The sequence below is a fragment of the Nicotiana tomentosiformis genome, chromosome 4 (genome assembly GCF_000390325.3).
Source record: "Nicotiana tomentosiformis chromosome 4, ASM39032v3, whole genome shotgun sequence".
Taxonomy (NCBI): Eukaryota; Viridiplantae; Streptophyta; class Magnoliopsida; order Solanales; family Solanaceae; genus Nicotiana; species Nicotiana tomentosiformis.
Window position 1 is genome coordinate 35,089,587 of NC_090815.1, and position 16,766 is coordinate 35,106,352.

General features: G+C 40.3%; 1 protein-coding gene across 1 annotated transcript; it reads left to right on the plus strand.

Annotated features, from left to right (window-relative positions):
• The first annotated feature begins 11,090 nt into the window (after positions 1–11,090).
• Positions 11,091–12,279, plus strand: LOC138909495 (uncharacterized). Its single transcript, XM_070200696.1, has 2 exons — positions 11,091–11,622; positions 11,978–12,279. The coding sequence occupies exons 1-2, from the start codon at positions 11,091–11,093 to the stop codon at positions 12,277–12,279; spliced, it is 834 nt and encodes a 277-aa protein (XP_070056797.1).
• Positions 12,280–16,766: the final 4,487 nt, after the last annotated feature.

Sequence of the window (16,766 nt, forward strand, 5' to 3'; positions counted from 1 at the left end):
TCGAAAATGCGAGCCAAGTAGCCCTCGCATTTGCGAAACTGGACTGCTGGGGAAGAGTTCGCATCTGCGAAGATATTCCTCGTATTTGTGAGTGTTGGATATTCGCTATTGCGAAGATGTCTGTTGCTTTTGCGATGGCAGCTGTGTTCGAATTTGTGATGTTTTGGGTCGCAAATACGACTATAGCATAATTTCCCCTGGTTCGCTTTTTTAATGTAATGCTTGCTTTTTCGAGGTTCGCATTTGCGAACCCCATGTCGGAAATGTGACATCTATATATAGCTGAGTATTCCGAGACTTAGCTTCATTTTATCATGTTTTGAACCCTAGCCTCGATGGGAGGCTATTTTGTGGAAGGATTTTTATACCAAACTATTGGATAAGTGACTCTAATTAATTTTTAATTATATTTCATAATTATACATTAGATTTAACATCAAATTTATGAGAATATTAGGGAAAGTTTTGGAGATTTTGTCAAAGTTTTGAAAAATAAAAATTTGGGATTTGAGATTCGAGTTGGACTAGGATTTGGAAACAAAACACGTATATGGACTCGTGAAGCTATGGGTAATCAAGACCAACCCTTGGACCCAGGTTTTGACTGTGCGATCCCGTGGTTGACTTTTGTTGAAATTTTAGAAATTGTATAAAGATCATAGCTTTATAAAGGAAAAGCTAATTTGAGTATTGATTTGGCCAAATTGAAATAAATATCTTGCCTAACTTTGTGTAGAGGAAACGACCCCTTAGGAATAATAATTTGTGCTATTCGTGTTATGTGAAAGTTGTGCACGCGAAGTGACGAGTGGGTAAACGGCCTATATGTGGTATTTGACCTGCTTCGATTATCTATACACTTTCCATGACTTTGATTGAAGTGTCATAATATGTGATATTTTTCATCATTTATCTACGCTTGCATGCTCTATTTAACGTTGTTAACACTTGTTCTCCATCTTACTTGTTATTTTGCACTTATATTCTTTAGTTGAAGTTGTTTCCTTCCTTATTGTCTTATGACCTCTTAATTGTTGAGTTCCTTCCATGGCTCCGTGCTTATCTGCCGCTTGCCTTAATTATTGTAATTGCACACCTTAGTTGTCACATGCTTCACTTGTCCTGTTGCTTTTGTAATATTTGCTGTGTTCCTTAATTATTACGTGGTTCCTTTATTGCCTTGCACTCATACCCTATGATTGTAGAAATTCTTGTAAATTGAGTATTTGATTTTTGTTGTTAATTTAAATTGCTTATGGATCGAGTTGCACGCTGCAACGGGTGGAATAAGGTAGGATTATTTGATATTGATACGGTGAGATTAGGATGCACGCCGCAACGGGTGGAATAAGGGAGGATTATTTGATATTGATAGGATGGGATTAGGTTGCACGCCGCAATGGGTGAAATAAGGGAGGAATGTGTTTGTACGGTGGGATCGGGTTACGCGCCGCAACAGATTGTGTGTGTTGTATTCACTGTTGTATTGTGCTAGCTTTCAGTATTTATCATATGAGATTATGAGGACGGATATTTTTGAATTTACTGGTTTCAAGGATTTAGTTGCTTTCATTAGTTTACTGCCTTGCCGTCATTTCCTTTTTTCCTTTCCTATTACTATTATTTTGATGAATTGATTTTTAAGATTAATTTACTGCGCTGACTCATTATCTCATATCCTGTTGAGTTGTTAGTAATATAACAGGTTTAAGTAAAAGAATTTTTAACATGCTTATCTTATGTGACTCTTCAGCTAAAACCCGTTGTTTCATCCGGTACTTTACTATTCTTAATAATTGTCGTGTTTCACTTTAATTAATTTCTCAACTTAAAGTTCTTACCCTATCTGATGTTTTTACTTTGCTTAAAAATCATTATTATGTTTTAATTTAACAACTTCTATATTTAACTCGGTAGCTTATCCGATGCTCTATTTATTTTAAAATGTTATTTTCTTCATTCAATGATTTCTAAAATAAACTCATTTTCTCATCTGATTTCCTACTTTATTCAAAGTTGTTATTATGCTTTATCGTATATAAATAATTTTCTTGAACATTTTAATTAGCATTTAACAAGGATAATATGTACATGGTAGCACGTGGATTTTGTCGTGCGAAAGTAATTTGGAAAATGTGGGCATACGGTGCCACATATGTAAGGTTTGGAGGTTGTGACTCATGATATGAGATTACGAGAAGTGGTACATGGGGAAATTCTTGTTGAAATTCGTGCATTAGGAATGACTTGATTGATTGAGTTATCATTGGTTTCCCTCACTTGAACACATTCATATTTCATATATACCCCGACTATGCTGTTGCTTAATTACTTGGTTGTTTCTTGTTGCCCCTCGTGCTTCCATTATGTCCATTGTTGATTGTAAAGTTGTAATCCTTCTACTATTGGCCTTATATTGATCTTCTTTCCTTGTTAGCTTTATGTTATATCCTGCACAGGTTTACATGTTTGGTAGGTTTCCTGACCTGGCATCGTCACTACTCTACAGAGGTTAGGCTTGATACTTATTGGTTACCACTGTGGTGTACTCATGCTACATTTTTACATATTTTTGTCCAGCTCCAGCTACTTCGGATCAAGTTTTGTTTTAAGACCTATGCATGTGCGGCTGGCTACTTCAAGATATACCTGCTGGACGTTCGCAGGCACCGAAGTCACCTTCTGTTGTACTTTATTTCTGTTGTTTTCTATTATTCATGGACAGTGATGTATTGTTATTTCTAATGACTCTTAGAAAAGCTTATGACTTGTACTACCAGGTTCAGGGTTATGTAACTGTTAACGTTCAGCTATGTTGATACATATATTATTTAAGTTATTGCAGTTAAGTTAGTTAAATTCCATTAATAATCAGCATGTGTTAGGCTTACCAGGTCCTAAAGACTAGGTGTCATCACGATATCCTAAGGTGAGAAATTGGGGTTGTGACAAGTTGGTATCAGAGCTCTAGGTTCATAGGTGCTACAAGTCATAAGCATATTTAGTAGAGTCTTGCAGATCGGTACAGAGATATATGTACTTATCTTCGAGAGGCTACATAAACTATTAGGAAATTCCACTTCTTTCATTCCTTATCGTGCGATATTGATTCATCTTGAAGCATATATCTTATGTTTCTTTTCATCCACTCGTGTATGATACTGTGCACTCGATATTAGCTATGCGCCAACAGTCCTTGAAGCTGCGGATGGGCTACAAGGGAGCTAGGGATAGTCAACCATTGTCTCAACATGTCGTCCAGATTGAGGATGTGGAAGTATTGAGAGATCATTCGGTTATGCACGTGGGGGTGCAGCAGGTTCTAGCATCTGGTTGATAAGTACGAGCTTGAGAAGGTTTAATTAGTTGTCTAGTCGTCGCGATTGTGGTAGGGCCACGAGGTGGATGTTGATTTGAGAATAGTTGGTGGTGTTGATACCCAATTTTGCCATCATAGTTTTTATATCATATATACTTTATAAATATTATTTCTGCATCATCACCAATTTACAAGAGTGATATAAGTATTTTCTGTAACTTTTCATAATTTTTGAGGCTTTAAAATTAATTTTCTTGAATTTAAATTATTCAAATATTTATTCGTTACTCCTTCAAATTATTTTGTGATGACTTAATCATCCAAATCTATTGTTTATACTCGCATACATATTTTATAATATTTTTACTTTATTTCATATAATTACATTTGTATTTTTGAGCTATTTACATAATTTTACAATAATAGCCTATATTCTATACATAATTTCATTGTTTAACCAAAATAGTATTTTATATTTTTATAACGTTAAGCTATTATTTTCAATTATTTTACTGCATAAGTAATATTTTTATTATTTATAAATTATTTTTACATATTATATTAAACAATTTGCGTGTATTTAATTTTATAGCCCAATATATAGGGGTAATGTTCGGACCAAACCAGTCCCAAACACTTAGCACATTTATTTTCACTCTTCAGCGGCGCAAAAAAAACAATCCCATTGACTTAACCCGGTCGGAACCCATTTCCTTGACCCCACCCCAACTTCTTTTAATCTTGGCCGTTGATATCTTAAGATCAACGGCCCACAATAAACCAACCCTTTTCCTTATATCCCCACAACCAAACCCTAGAGTCCATTCTCCCAAACCGCCCGCCTTTGCATTCTCTCATCTTTCCACTCCCACACTAAAACCTAGCCGCCTCCTCCCAAATCCCTTCAAAACCGGGCTAAATCATGAAATTCTTTCACAATCTACTTACCTTATTTGCACTATCCCGTTATCATTCATACACTCATGGTATTACATAGTACTTGCCTGATTTTGGCAAGTATTACCTTTCCGAATCAAGTGCAATCGTCCTCAACCTACATGATTCAGATGAAAATCCATCTGTATACATTCTCAACAAGGTCGTATGGGTCCGATTCATCAAGATTCTTGGCTTATTTTTGACTACTTTTCAAACTAGGGTTTGCCCGATTTTTACCTATTCTGATTCGGAATAGGATATGCATGTGATTTTCCTTTTCCCTGCTTGAGCTTGATTGATTTTCTTTCCTTGTTTGTCTGCTTAATCGAATACTATATAAACCTCCCTTTCCCGTTCCCCTCTAGGTCTCAGCAATTCATTACTTAACTACCGTTACCACTACTCTGATTCTTATATACTTTCTGCACTCTTAGCTCTTGGCCGGCTGAAAGCCAAGGCCACCGGTTTTCAATTAACTGACCTTCTCAGTGCGAGCACTACTTGGGGTTCATTTGAAACCCTTGGAAACTCTGACGCACTGAGTTTGGGGTTTTGCTGCTCTCTGTTGTCAATGATTGAAGTATTGTTGGAATTATTCTTCTTATTTACCCGTTTGTTAATTCGCAACTGGTAAGTGTCTTTGGCTCTATCATTTTCATTCCTTCTTGTTGTGTTCATATTTTGTACATCTATGTCACTTAAACCTTTTGAATCTATATGATACTGTGTTACCCCTGTCATTTTATGATTCAGAACGTTTCTAGCATCTAAACTTGTCCAACTTCTAACTCTGATGTATGCCAACTGTATGTGTTCAGTATGAATGATTCTCACTACCTTAAGCATGCCCAGCCTAGTGGGTTTTTGTGTGTTTGAATGTTTATACCTGCCATTCATCCTGAGTTTATCTCTCTGCCTTATTCTATATCTTTATGATAAATCAACTCATGTGTTCTAATTCTCGTTGGATCATTCAAGTGTACTTAATACCGTACTAGAGTTAGTTCTTAGCCAAACGTATTGCCCTGCTAATTATGAACTTTAAGGTGTGTTCCCTGCCTAGCTTAATCCCATGTTGTCTAGTACTACCTATGGTTTACAAGGTGAAAGTTCAACATCTAGGTTTTCTCTTATGTGTAATCTGATAGTCTAGTTTTTTATGTATCCTTGCCTACTAAGTTCTGGTGTTGCTTAATCCTTTTGTGCTATGAATGGTACTTAGCATGTTCAAATTAAGGATTGTTTGTTGTCCATGTCCACCAACTTGTTTGGTTATGCTATTTTCATTAGTTTCTCATGTTAGACATCCTTATGTGAGGACTATACTTTGTTGGCTTTCTGTCCATGATTTTATTAGACTCTCATGTTTAAAATCTCACGACAAAGTTCTTTATGCTAATTCTAGACCATGTTTGTTTTGGGACTTTACTTGAAGTAGTATGTTGTCTCACCTTAGCTTTATTCTGAAAGAATACAAGCATGAACCTGCCTTGTGTATGCCCTATAAATTTGTCAATATGCTTTAGTGAAAACTGTTGTTAGATACAGCTTTGAGAATTCAGTGTGTAGACTTCAAAAAGGTTATTTAATTAATCCAATGTGTAGTTTGTTACTTGTATGGCTAAGTTTGGCATCTGGCTGTATAAGTAAGTCATCCATTTGGGCCTGGTTTTGATCCATGTGTGTTTTTGGAGTTGTACCTTGTAACTGGCACACCTTGATGCCTTGGGTGAGCTTGGGATTTAAGTATATTGTTTGTGCAAAGAATGGGGCTCCTGGAGACTTAGAAGTGTCACTAGGTTATTTTCTTTGGGCCTGTAATAACATGTAATAAACAACAGCTGGGGATTAGTGAAAGTTGGGGGTCTTCACATGAATGGGTAGAAAGCATATCTACAGGACTCTAATATTTTATTTGCTTTCCGTATGACCTAGGTTTAATATAATTCCCTAACTTGTAAACCTTAGTAAGTATGCATATAAGGTCTGAAATTGTACTTGTTGCGCTTAGATATCATGCCTATAAGAACTCAATGCAGTGACTGGAAATGCATGTTTCAACGTACTTCTTTCAATCACGTGACTCATCTAGATACCATGTCTATAGGATCTCGAATTAATTAATTGAAAACTGCTATTGTTGATGTTCTCTCCTTATTACATAGTTCGTCCAAAAATCATGCCTATAGGGACAAAAATAAGTAATTTTGCATTTTCAATGTCCTCATTGCCTAGACTCAAATCATGTAGAGATCATGTCTATAGGGTATTGTCACTTGCCTAGAAATCATGCCTATAGGATCTTTAATTAAATCATATGTTAAAATCAACAGCTTTGTCAAGACGATCTTCCTAGAAATACTGCTTATAGGACTTGTCAACTTTTGAATCATATAATCACATAGAAATCATGCCAATAGGTCTTGAACAATTTAATATACCTTGACTACAAGCCTGCCTATATATTGTTTCTTGCCTAATAATCTGAATGTCATTAGCATAAATTCATAACTGCATGCGTGCATCTCTGTCTATATGAGGAGGTAAACTTGAGCCCCTATGTGTTGATTATGAGTAGTACTATATGTTTTGAATGTGCGCTAGTTTTATCACTTTTGAGCATCCTAAGTAGAGTCTAGAACCACCTAATAGTAGGTCTAAATCCTCTCGGATCATAGGCATGGGACGGGTAATGCACACATAGGACACGACTTAGAATTGGATTAGAGCGCCTTTAAGTAAACAACTTTACCATAATAATCGGGTAACAAGAGATGATAGTATGTGCCTGCTGAATAATATGAGCAACCCCTCCTTAAGGGAATGGGAAATATTATTTATGTTGTACGGGGTGATCTTTTAGGCTAATAAACATAGGGCCCCCTTTATATGTTTGCTATTTACACTTAGTAATCAAATATTGAATAGTTGTACCTTGTAACCTCTAAAGACTTGTACTGATTATCTATATAGTCTAATTATTGCCCGATTTGCTTTGCCCATGTTCATCATAGAACCTTTAAATTCTATGTTTTCCTTCACTTATATGATCGCTTGGGACAATTGTAATCTGATAATTCGCATAGTGTAAACTTCGGTCGGGACCCACAGTTGTGGACCTCAAAGAGTGCCTAACACTTTCTCTTTGAGGTAACTTCAGCCCTTATGTAATGACCCGACCGGCCGTTTTACTTTCTAGAACCTCGTTCCCCTAAATAAGACTTCATGTACTTACTTTTACTGATTTATGACTTACGGGGATGGTTGGTTCTGGATTTGAAAGAGTTTAGGTTGAAATCGAAGCACTTGGTTCCTTAAGGTTGGCTGAAAAGGTCAAGTTTTACTTCAGTCAACATTTTAAGTAAACAACCTCGGAATTGAGATTTGACGGTTCCAATAGGTTCGTATGGTGATTTTGAACTTGGGCGTATGCTCAGTTCGGGTTTTGGATGACCCGGGATCGTTTTGGCGTCTGATAGTGAAAGTTTGTCCTTTGAAGGTTCTAGAAGTTATTTAAATTTGGTTTGGAGCGGTTTTTGGTGTTATCGAAATCTAAACGGAATTCTGAGACTAGGAATAGTTCCATAATGTCATTTAAGACTTGCACGCAAAATTTGGTGTCATTCCGAGTAGTTTAAGTATGTTTCGACGCATTGGAAGTAAATTGATGAACTTGAAGTTCATAAGTTTGATCCAATTAGTTTTGGGGTGCGATTCTTAGTTTTAAGGTTGTTTCGGGCATTTCGAGAGTTCGAGCGAGACTATTTTATGCTTTCAAACTTGTGGGTATGTACGGGCAGGGCCCCGGTGGCCCTGAGTGTCGACCGGACGAGGCTCAGACTAAGTTGGGAGCATGGAGCCACAGTTGAAGCTCCCAGATCTGTCATAATCGCACCTACGCTTGGCCAGCCGTAGGTGCGGGCTCGCAGGTGTGAGGCATGAGCCGCAGAAGTGAGAGATCAAGGGTAGCCTACAAACCACAGATGCGGAAGATTGGGCGCACCTGCATGAGCGCAGGTGCGAGAGACAGTCGCAGGTGCGACTAGGCTCGCAGATGCGGCCCTCCTTGTTCGTAGATGCGGAGCCTGGACAGGTGAGGTAAAGGCGCACATGCGAGGCATTTTCCGCAGGTGCGGGACCGCAGATGCGGCCCAAGGCACCGCATGTGCGAAAGTCGTTGGGCAGTAAGTGTTTATTTAATGCGGACTTAGGCCATTTTGATCACATTTTCTCACTCTTGGGCGATTTGAGAGCTTTGAAAGAGGAGATTTCGACCTAGCTTTGTGAGGTAAGTAATTTCTACTAAATGTGAGTTAAATACATAGTTTATGGGTAGATTATAATATGTAAATTAGTGAAAATCATGGGTTTAGGTGAAAACCTAGGTTTTTTATAAAAAAAAAAGGAGATTTAACCGCGAAATTTGTTATGGAATTTAGTAAAAATCATATATTTATGTTCCTAAGGTTATGGGTAACAACTTTCTTTAAATATTTCAAGAATTCGAGTATGGGGTGAATTTTAGGAATCTTGCAATTTAGGTTGGGTAATCGCTTAAATGGTGGAATTATGAACTTTTGAGCATAGATTGATTAGTTTATGTAATGTTTGACTAGCTTCGAGTCGTTTGGCATCAAATTTGGAGGTTTGAGCGCGTTCTTGAATTGGAAAGTAGGCTTTGAGATATGATAAGTCTCCTTTCTAACGTTGTAAGAGGGAATTAACCCCATAGGTGAATTAAATAAATGTGTGTACCTATTTGTGGGAGCTACGTACGTACGAGGTGACAAGAGTCCGTACGTAGCTACTATTATGCTATTGTACGGGTAGTAGGAACTGTATCATGCCTTATTCGAAATGTTTATGCCCATACTTGCTAATTCAATTACTCGAATCATGTTAATATTTGACAAAAGAATTCGAAAAAAGGCTAAGTTCACCTATCATAAGAATTCGTGTTTCCTTAAAAACAATTGCTATTTGTGGATCCGGCCGAGAGCCTTGGTAGTAAATAGATGCATCTATGGTTCGTGCCATTCAACCCTACGGCAGTGCACAATTTAATATTATGTTGGACCGGGCCATACGACCTCGGCATAATTACGCATGTTAATTATTTGGAACTCTCCGTGATTTATACTGCTTAAATGCCTTGAGATGTAAGCTGTTAATTGATATGACTGAAATTGAAATTATAATTATGAAAGAAGAACTTATCTCTTCCCGTTATTGAATTGTCAGTACTATTCATGATATCCATACTTAGCATAACACTTTAATTACATTATTGTTGGCCCTAGTAAGTGTCAAGTTGACCCCTCGTCACTACTTCTTCTAGGTTAGACTGGATACTTACTGGGTACATATTGTTTATGTACTCATACTACGCTTTTGTACTTAATTGTACAGGATCTGAGGCTGGTGCATCTAGTTAGCCGCCCGGCGCACATACCTAATCTTGGACTGAGACTTCACGGTGAGCTGCCCCCTTCTGAGTTGTTCAGTAGCATGCCGGAGTTTCTCTTTTGCCTTTATCTGTCTCTCCTGTTTCAGACAGTAGAAAAGTTATCTTTTGTAATTCTACTAGTTTTCCACACACTTGTGACACTAGGTCTTAGCACATATTAGCAGACTTCGATTTTTGGGTTGTAGTTCAATAGTTATAATTGCTTTTAGATGTTTCCTTTTACTTGCCTTAAAAATCCGTTATTTATCAAATGCTTTAAATTTAAGTAAAATGAGATGTTGGAATTGCTTAATAAAAATGGGAAATCACTAAGTTGTTCACTGTTGGCTTATCTAGCAATGGTGTTGGACGCCATCACGGCCTGACATGCAGTTGGGTCGTGACAACATGGTATCAGAGCACTAGGTTCACGTAGGTTTCACAAGTTATGGGTAGGCCTAGTAGAGTCTTGCGGATCGGTGCGGAGACGTCCGTACTTATCTTCGAGAGGCTATAGGGTGTTAGGAAACTACTCATTATTCATCTCCTATCGTCCAGTGATGGTTTACTAAATTTCCTTCTTCTATTCTCTCACAGATGGTGAGGACGCGTACGTCGGACGTTCCAGACTTGGGAGGGGCTGCTCCTCTCGTTGCTAGAGGCCGAGGCAGAGGTCGGGGGAGGGCACCGGCCCGAGGTAAGGAATGAGGGCGTCCTAGAGCTTCCCTAGTAGCACCACCAGCGGATCTAGTGGAGGATCCCATTATGGAGGAGCAGGGCGAGGTGCTCGCAGCAGAGCCAGCCCTGGTAGATTTCATGACAACACCGGGCTTCCAGGAGGTCATGGGACGTATGTTGCGGTTCATGGATTCTATGACCCAGGTTGGTTTATTTCCAGTAGACCCAGCCATATCTCAGGTGCGAGGGAGAGCATAGACCCATACTGCTTAGGATCCTGGGCATGCAGCTGCAGTGTATCAGACTCCGGGTACACTACCCGCGGACGGGGCCCAGCCAGTTGCAGCAGTGGCACCTGAGCCTAGACCAGTTGTAGACGTCAATCCGCAGAAGTTATTGGATAGATGGACTAGGCTACATACTCCTGTCTTTGGGGGCGAGCGTCATGAGGATGCCCAGGATTTCATTGATAGGTTCAGGGACATACTACACAACATGAGGATACTGGAGTCTCATGGGGTTGACTTCACTAATTTCCAGCTGGAGGGCAGGGCCCGTAGATGGTGGCAGTCTTATCTTCTTGGCAGGTCAATGGGTTCTCCTCCCATGACTTGGGGCCAGTTCACATAGCTTTTACTGGATAAGTATATTCCACCCTACGAGAGAGAAGAGTTGCGGTATCAGTTCGAGCAGCTTGAGCAGGGTCAGATGTCAGTGACCGACTATGAGGTGAGATTTTCTGAGTTGTCTCGCCATGCACTTATGATACTTTCTACGGATGCAGAGAGAGTGCAGAGGTTTGTTGCAGGGCAGTACTCCGGTATTAGGGCCAATATGGCCCGAGAGGTTGAGATGGGGACTTCTTATCAGCTGGTAGTTGAGATTGCTCGGAGGATTGAGGGCTACCGTCAGAGAAGGAGAGGGCAGATGCAGCAGGACAAGAGGGCCCGTTTCTCTAGAGAGTTTAGAGGTGCCCCGTCTAGGGGCAGAGGTCAGTTTGGGAGGGTTCAGCATAGCAGGCCCTCATATTCATCACCACCACCTCCTCGAGGTACTCCAGCGTGCCCCTATATCAGCGCCACACTAGAGAGTTCTTACCGCCCACCAGCCATCCAGGGATCTTCTAGTGGGTACTCAGGTTACCAGGGTTCTTCCAACTCCTATTTTATTGCCATGCCAGAGAGTTCATACCGCCCACCGGCTATTCAGGCTTCTTCCAGTGGGTCTACACGCCATCAGCGTCAGACATCAGGGCATCATATCACCGTACCGAGGGACTATTTCGAGTGCGGAGATCTCAGTCACATGAGAAGATTCTTCCCCAGGCTTCGGGGCAAGGCAGTGCAGTAAGGTCAGCAGTCCATTATTACAGCATCGACTGTTCGGTCACCCAGAGGTGGAGGGCAGGTTGGTAGGGGCCGTCCTAGAGGTGGAGGCCAGGTAGGGGGGAGGCCAGTCAGCTACTATTCAATCAGGAGGAGGCCAGCCCGCCGGTGCTCCAGCTAGATTCTATGCTTTTCCGGCTAGACCAGATATCGTGATCACATGTATTATTTCTATATTCGGTAGGGGTGCTTTGTTATTATTTGATCCAGGGTTTACCTATTCATATGTGTCATCTTTGTTTGCTCATTTTCTCGATATTCCTCGTGAGTCCTTGGGTACTCCTGTTTATGCGTCCACTCCTGTGGGCGATTCTATGGTTATGGATAGGATCTACCAGTCCTGTGTGATCACATTTTATGGTTACGAGACTATTGCGGACCTTTTGTTGCTTGATATGATCGACTTTGAGGTCATCCTGGGCATGGACTGGTTATCCCCATATCATGTCATCCTTGATTGTCATGCCAAGACTATTACCTTAGCGATGCCAGAATTACGGAGATTGGAGTGAAAGGGTTCCTCGGTTAGTACAGCTAGTCGAGTCATCTCTTTTCTGAAGGCTCGACATATCTAGATTATATTTGGGACACCACCGTAGAGTCTCCGACGATTGATTCAGTGCCAATAGTCTGGGAGTTCGCCGATGTGTTTCCTTCTGACCTTCCAGGCATGCCGCCAGATCGTGATATTGATTTCTGTATTGATTTGGCTCCAAGCATCCAACCTATATCTATCCCACCGTACCATATGGATACGAAAGTGTTGAAGGAGAAGCTTGAGGAGTTGTTAGCAAAGGGGTTTGTGAGACCAAGTGTATCACCTTGGGGTGCACCAGTGTTATTTGTGAAGAAGAAAGATGGGACTATGCGGATGTGCATTGATTACTGCCAGTTGAACAAGGTTACCATCAAGAATAAGTACTCGTTGTCGCATATCGATGATTTGTTTGACTAGTTGCATTGAAGATTCGGGACTCAGATGTTCCAAAGACTGCCTTCCGTACTAGATATGGCCATTATGAGTTTGTAGTGATCTCTTTCGGCTTGACTAATACCCCAACGACATTTATGGATCTGATGAACCGGGTGTTCAAGCCTTATATTGATTCCTTTGTTATTGTCTTCATTGATGACATCTTGATTTACTCACGTAGCCTGGGGAGCACGAGCAACATTTAAGAGTGGCACTTCAGACATTGCGAGAACAGAAGCTATATGCTAAGTTCTCCAAGTATGAGTTTTGGCCAGAGTCTGTGGCATTCTTGGGTCATATTGTATCAAGATAGGGTATTAAGGTGGATCCCAAGAAGATTGAGGCAGTTCAGAGTTGGCCTCGTCCCACTTTGGTGACTGAGATCAGGAGTTTCCTGGGATTAGCAGGTTATTATCGCTGGTTTGTGCAGGGTTTCTCATCCATTGCAGCACCTCTGACTAGATTGACTCAAAAGGGTGCTCCATTCTGTTGGTCTGATGATTGTGAGGCGAGCTTCTAGAAGCTCAAGACAGCTTTGACTACAACACCGGTTCTAGTGTTGCCTTCCGGCTCAGGGATGTATACGGTATATTGCGATGCTTCACGCATTGTCTTGGGTTGTGTATTGATGCAGGAGGGGAGAGTTATTACATATGTTTCGCGTCAGCTGAAGATTCACGAGAAGAATTACCATGTGCACGACCTAGAGTTAGTCGCGATTGTTCATGCTCTTAAGATATGGAGGCATTATCTATATGGGGTGTCATGTAAGGTTTATATTGATCATTGCAGCTTACAGCATTTGTTCAAGCAAAGGGATCTCAATTTGAGGTAGCGTAGATGGCTCGAGTTACTAAAGAATTATGACATCACCATTCTTTATCATCCGGGCAAGGCAAATGTGGTCGCGGATGCCTTAAGCAGGAAGGCAGAGAGTATGGGTATCTTGGCATTCATTTCAGCAGAGGAGAGGCCACTGGCTTTAGACATTCAGTTCTTGGCTAACAGACTTGTGAGGTTGGATATTTCAGAGCCCAACTGGGTTTTTGCATGAGTTGTTGCCCAGTCTTCACTATTGGGGCAAATCAATGCTCGGCAGCTTGATGATCCATATTTGGAAGTTCTTAGAGAGACGTTACTACAAGGCAGTGCCAAGGAGGTTACCATTGGCGAGGATGGTGTTCTGTGACTCCAAGGTCGTCTATGTGTTCCTAATGTCGATTTCTTGAGAGAGACGATTCTAGAAGAGGCACACAGTTCTCGGTATTCTATTCATCCAGGTGCTACGAAGATGTATCGTGACCTGAGACAGCACTATTGGTGGTGGCGGATGAAGAAAGACATAGTTGAGTATGTGGCTAGGTGTCTAAATTGCCAGCAGGTCAAGTATGAACACTAGAGGCCAGGTGGCCTACTTCAGCAAATGACTATACCTGAGTGAAAATGGGAGCGCATTACCATGGACTTCATAGTTGGGTTGTTGCGGACCTTGCAGAAGGTTGACCAAGTCGGCACACTTCATTATGTTTGGGCCGAGTTTGATGCAGTTTTGTATATTCTACTAGTTGCCCAAACACTTGTGACAGTAGGTCTTGGCACATATTAGTAGACTTCGATTTTTGGGTTGTAGTTCAATAGTTATAACAGCTTTTAGATGTTTCCGTTTGCTTGACTTAAAAATCCGTTATTTATCAAATGCTTTAAATTTAAGTAAAGTGAGATGTTGGAATTGCTTAATAAAAATGCGAAATCACTAAGCTGTTCACTCTCGGCGTGTCTAGCAACGGTGCTGGACACCATCACGGCCTGACATGGAGTTAGGTCGTGACACTTTACCTGATCTTTGGTGGCATGGACTAGTCAAATCAGAATTATTTGCCAATAGGTGTCCTAACGCACCTTTAAAATTGTTAGGTGGTGACTTTTCTCTTTTAATACCAATTTAAAAGAGTTGTCACCCGTCGAAACCCGCTTTCGTGAGAAAACGGGGCGCGACAGCATGACGACTCTTCTAGGCATTTACACTTAGTCTCTTACCATAACAAAGTTGGCTTATGTGGATTAACAGATATATTTGATGGAATGCACATCTCTTCTCTTATATTTCGTTTTTTGTTTAAATTGCTATGAAATGTACATCCCCTCCCTTATTTCCTTTTATTTGTTTAAATTGATGTGACATGAACGTCCTCTCCCATTTTATTTCATCTTGTCTAAAACTGCTATATCATGACTTTCTCATCCCTCTTTCTGTATTTGCTTGTTTATTTCTATAATTTTTGAAAATGGCATCACATAATGAAAATTGGTCGGATGGTAGTTGTTCATACTTTGATGACCCTTGTCCTTATTGTGGAGGACCACACTCATGGAAAAATTGTTTAAATTCTCTCAGGGGAGGATTGTGCGCACAATCGCAAACCTATGAGTGAAGTATTTGTGATAAGTGTAGTAGTTAAAATGGTCATTGGGATAATTATGCTTATTTGTCCTTCCCTTCCCCGAACCCCCGCTATCATGATTCTACTTTTTATGATGACAAGTATAGGAATATGGAAGTGGAAGAAGTTGAGCATGGTCAAAATGGATAGTTCAAGCTCATGTTGGAATGCCTACTTGAAGGAGGAAACAAAGAGCAAAATGCCTTGGAAGAGCTTTTGGAGAATAGTCTCCGAAATGATTTGGCACTTGAAAGGTTGAACTCACAAATGGGAGAAATTCTTGAAGCTTTAGAGGTCCCAAAAGCCTTGGAAGTGAATGATATCCAAGAACCTTCCTTAGAGGTTGTAGCCGAAAATCCTTCTTTGGTGCTTGACCAAAATCAAGAAGAACTCTCAAATGCTAAAAATGAGACGATGATGCTCTTATTGGATTCCATTCTTGAAACTGAAGAGAAGCATAACTTGGCACTCGAGGACTTGAAACAAGTTTTGATTCAAAATGACGAGAATATCCGCACTTTGGAAGCTCAAATAAAAATATTGGTTGAGAGCGTGGAAAGAACTCAAGAAAAGTCCAACTTTGTGGAAGAAAGTGAGATTTATTTTGAGGAATCAAGAATTGAACACTCTCCAACCAACTCCATGCTTGTTGGTGATGACAAGAAAAATATGGAATTAGAGTCAACTAAAAAAATTGAAGAAATGGTTGAATTTGACTCTAGTTCGGGGGACCAAGAGGATGTCAAAATCCGGAAAGAATTGAAATTTGGAGGCTTGATTTCACATTCCAATCATTTATCAACATTGGAGTTGTGTGGTGATATGGGAATGGAACCATGTGAATTCATGTGGGAGTGTAAAGAAGAAATAAAAGAGCCTTACATTTTACAATTTGAAGGTACAAGAAGGCAAAATGGCATTCCTCACATGAAATCCAAGAAATGCAAAATGAAGAAATTAAAGTTTGGCTTGATCATCTACTTACCTCCTCCTCCCCTCCCCCCCTCGCTCGTGGTCACAAACTTGATTTCGAGTTAGGTGCCCAGTTCATATCTTCCAAGTGGCGAAAAAAGTGGTAAAGTTGATTCGCGTCGTGCCACGACGTTAAATGCAGAGCTTGGTGGGAGGCAACCCATCGTTTTCAAATTTTTAGTCTTTTTTGAAATTTTCTTTTTTAGAATAGTTTATTATATTATTTTTGATTAATCTACAAAGTTTTAGATTTTTTTGGAGTTGAATTAAGGGGTTTGAGGTGTTGGAATAAGCCAAAACAGTGGCTGCCCAGATCTTTCCAGCTGAACTCTGGTGCAACCACACCTATGGACAAATGCACGAATGTGCGCCTTCACAAAAGCGAATTAACTGGGTGCATATGCGCATGTTGCACAGAAGCGATGAAGTTATCATAGAAGCGGCTTCGCGGAAGCGCTTCTTTTACCGCATGTGCGTAAGTTGGGCAGGTTTAACAAACCAAGCCCTCATTTCATCAGGTAACACTCTAATTTGTTTTCCCCTAAACTCAAAACTACCTCTCATCTCTCACACAAGGCAACTACTGCTCACAGTCGAGTTCTCACACATAAGA

Coding starts and splice junctions, on each gene's coding strand:
- LOC138909495 (XM_070200696.1), top strand. CDS start 11,091: ATGTCAGTGACCGACTATGAGGTGAGATTTTCTGAGTTGTCTCGCCAT. Junction 11,623..11,977: donor TGGGTCTACACGCCATCAGC/GTCAGACATCAG, acceptor TATTTGATCCAG/GGTTTACCTATTCATATGTG.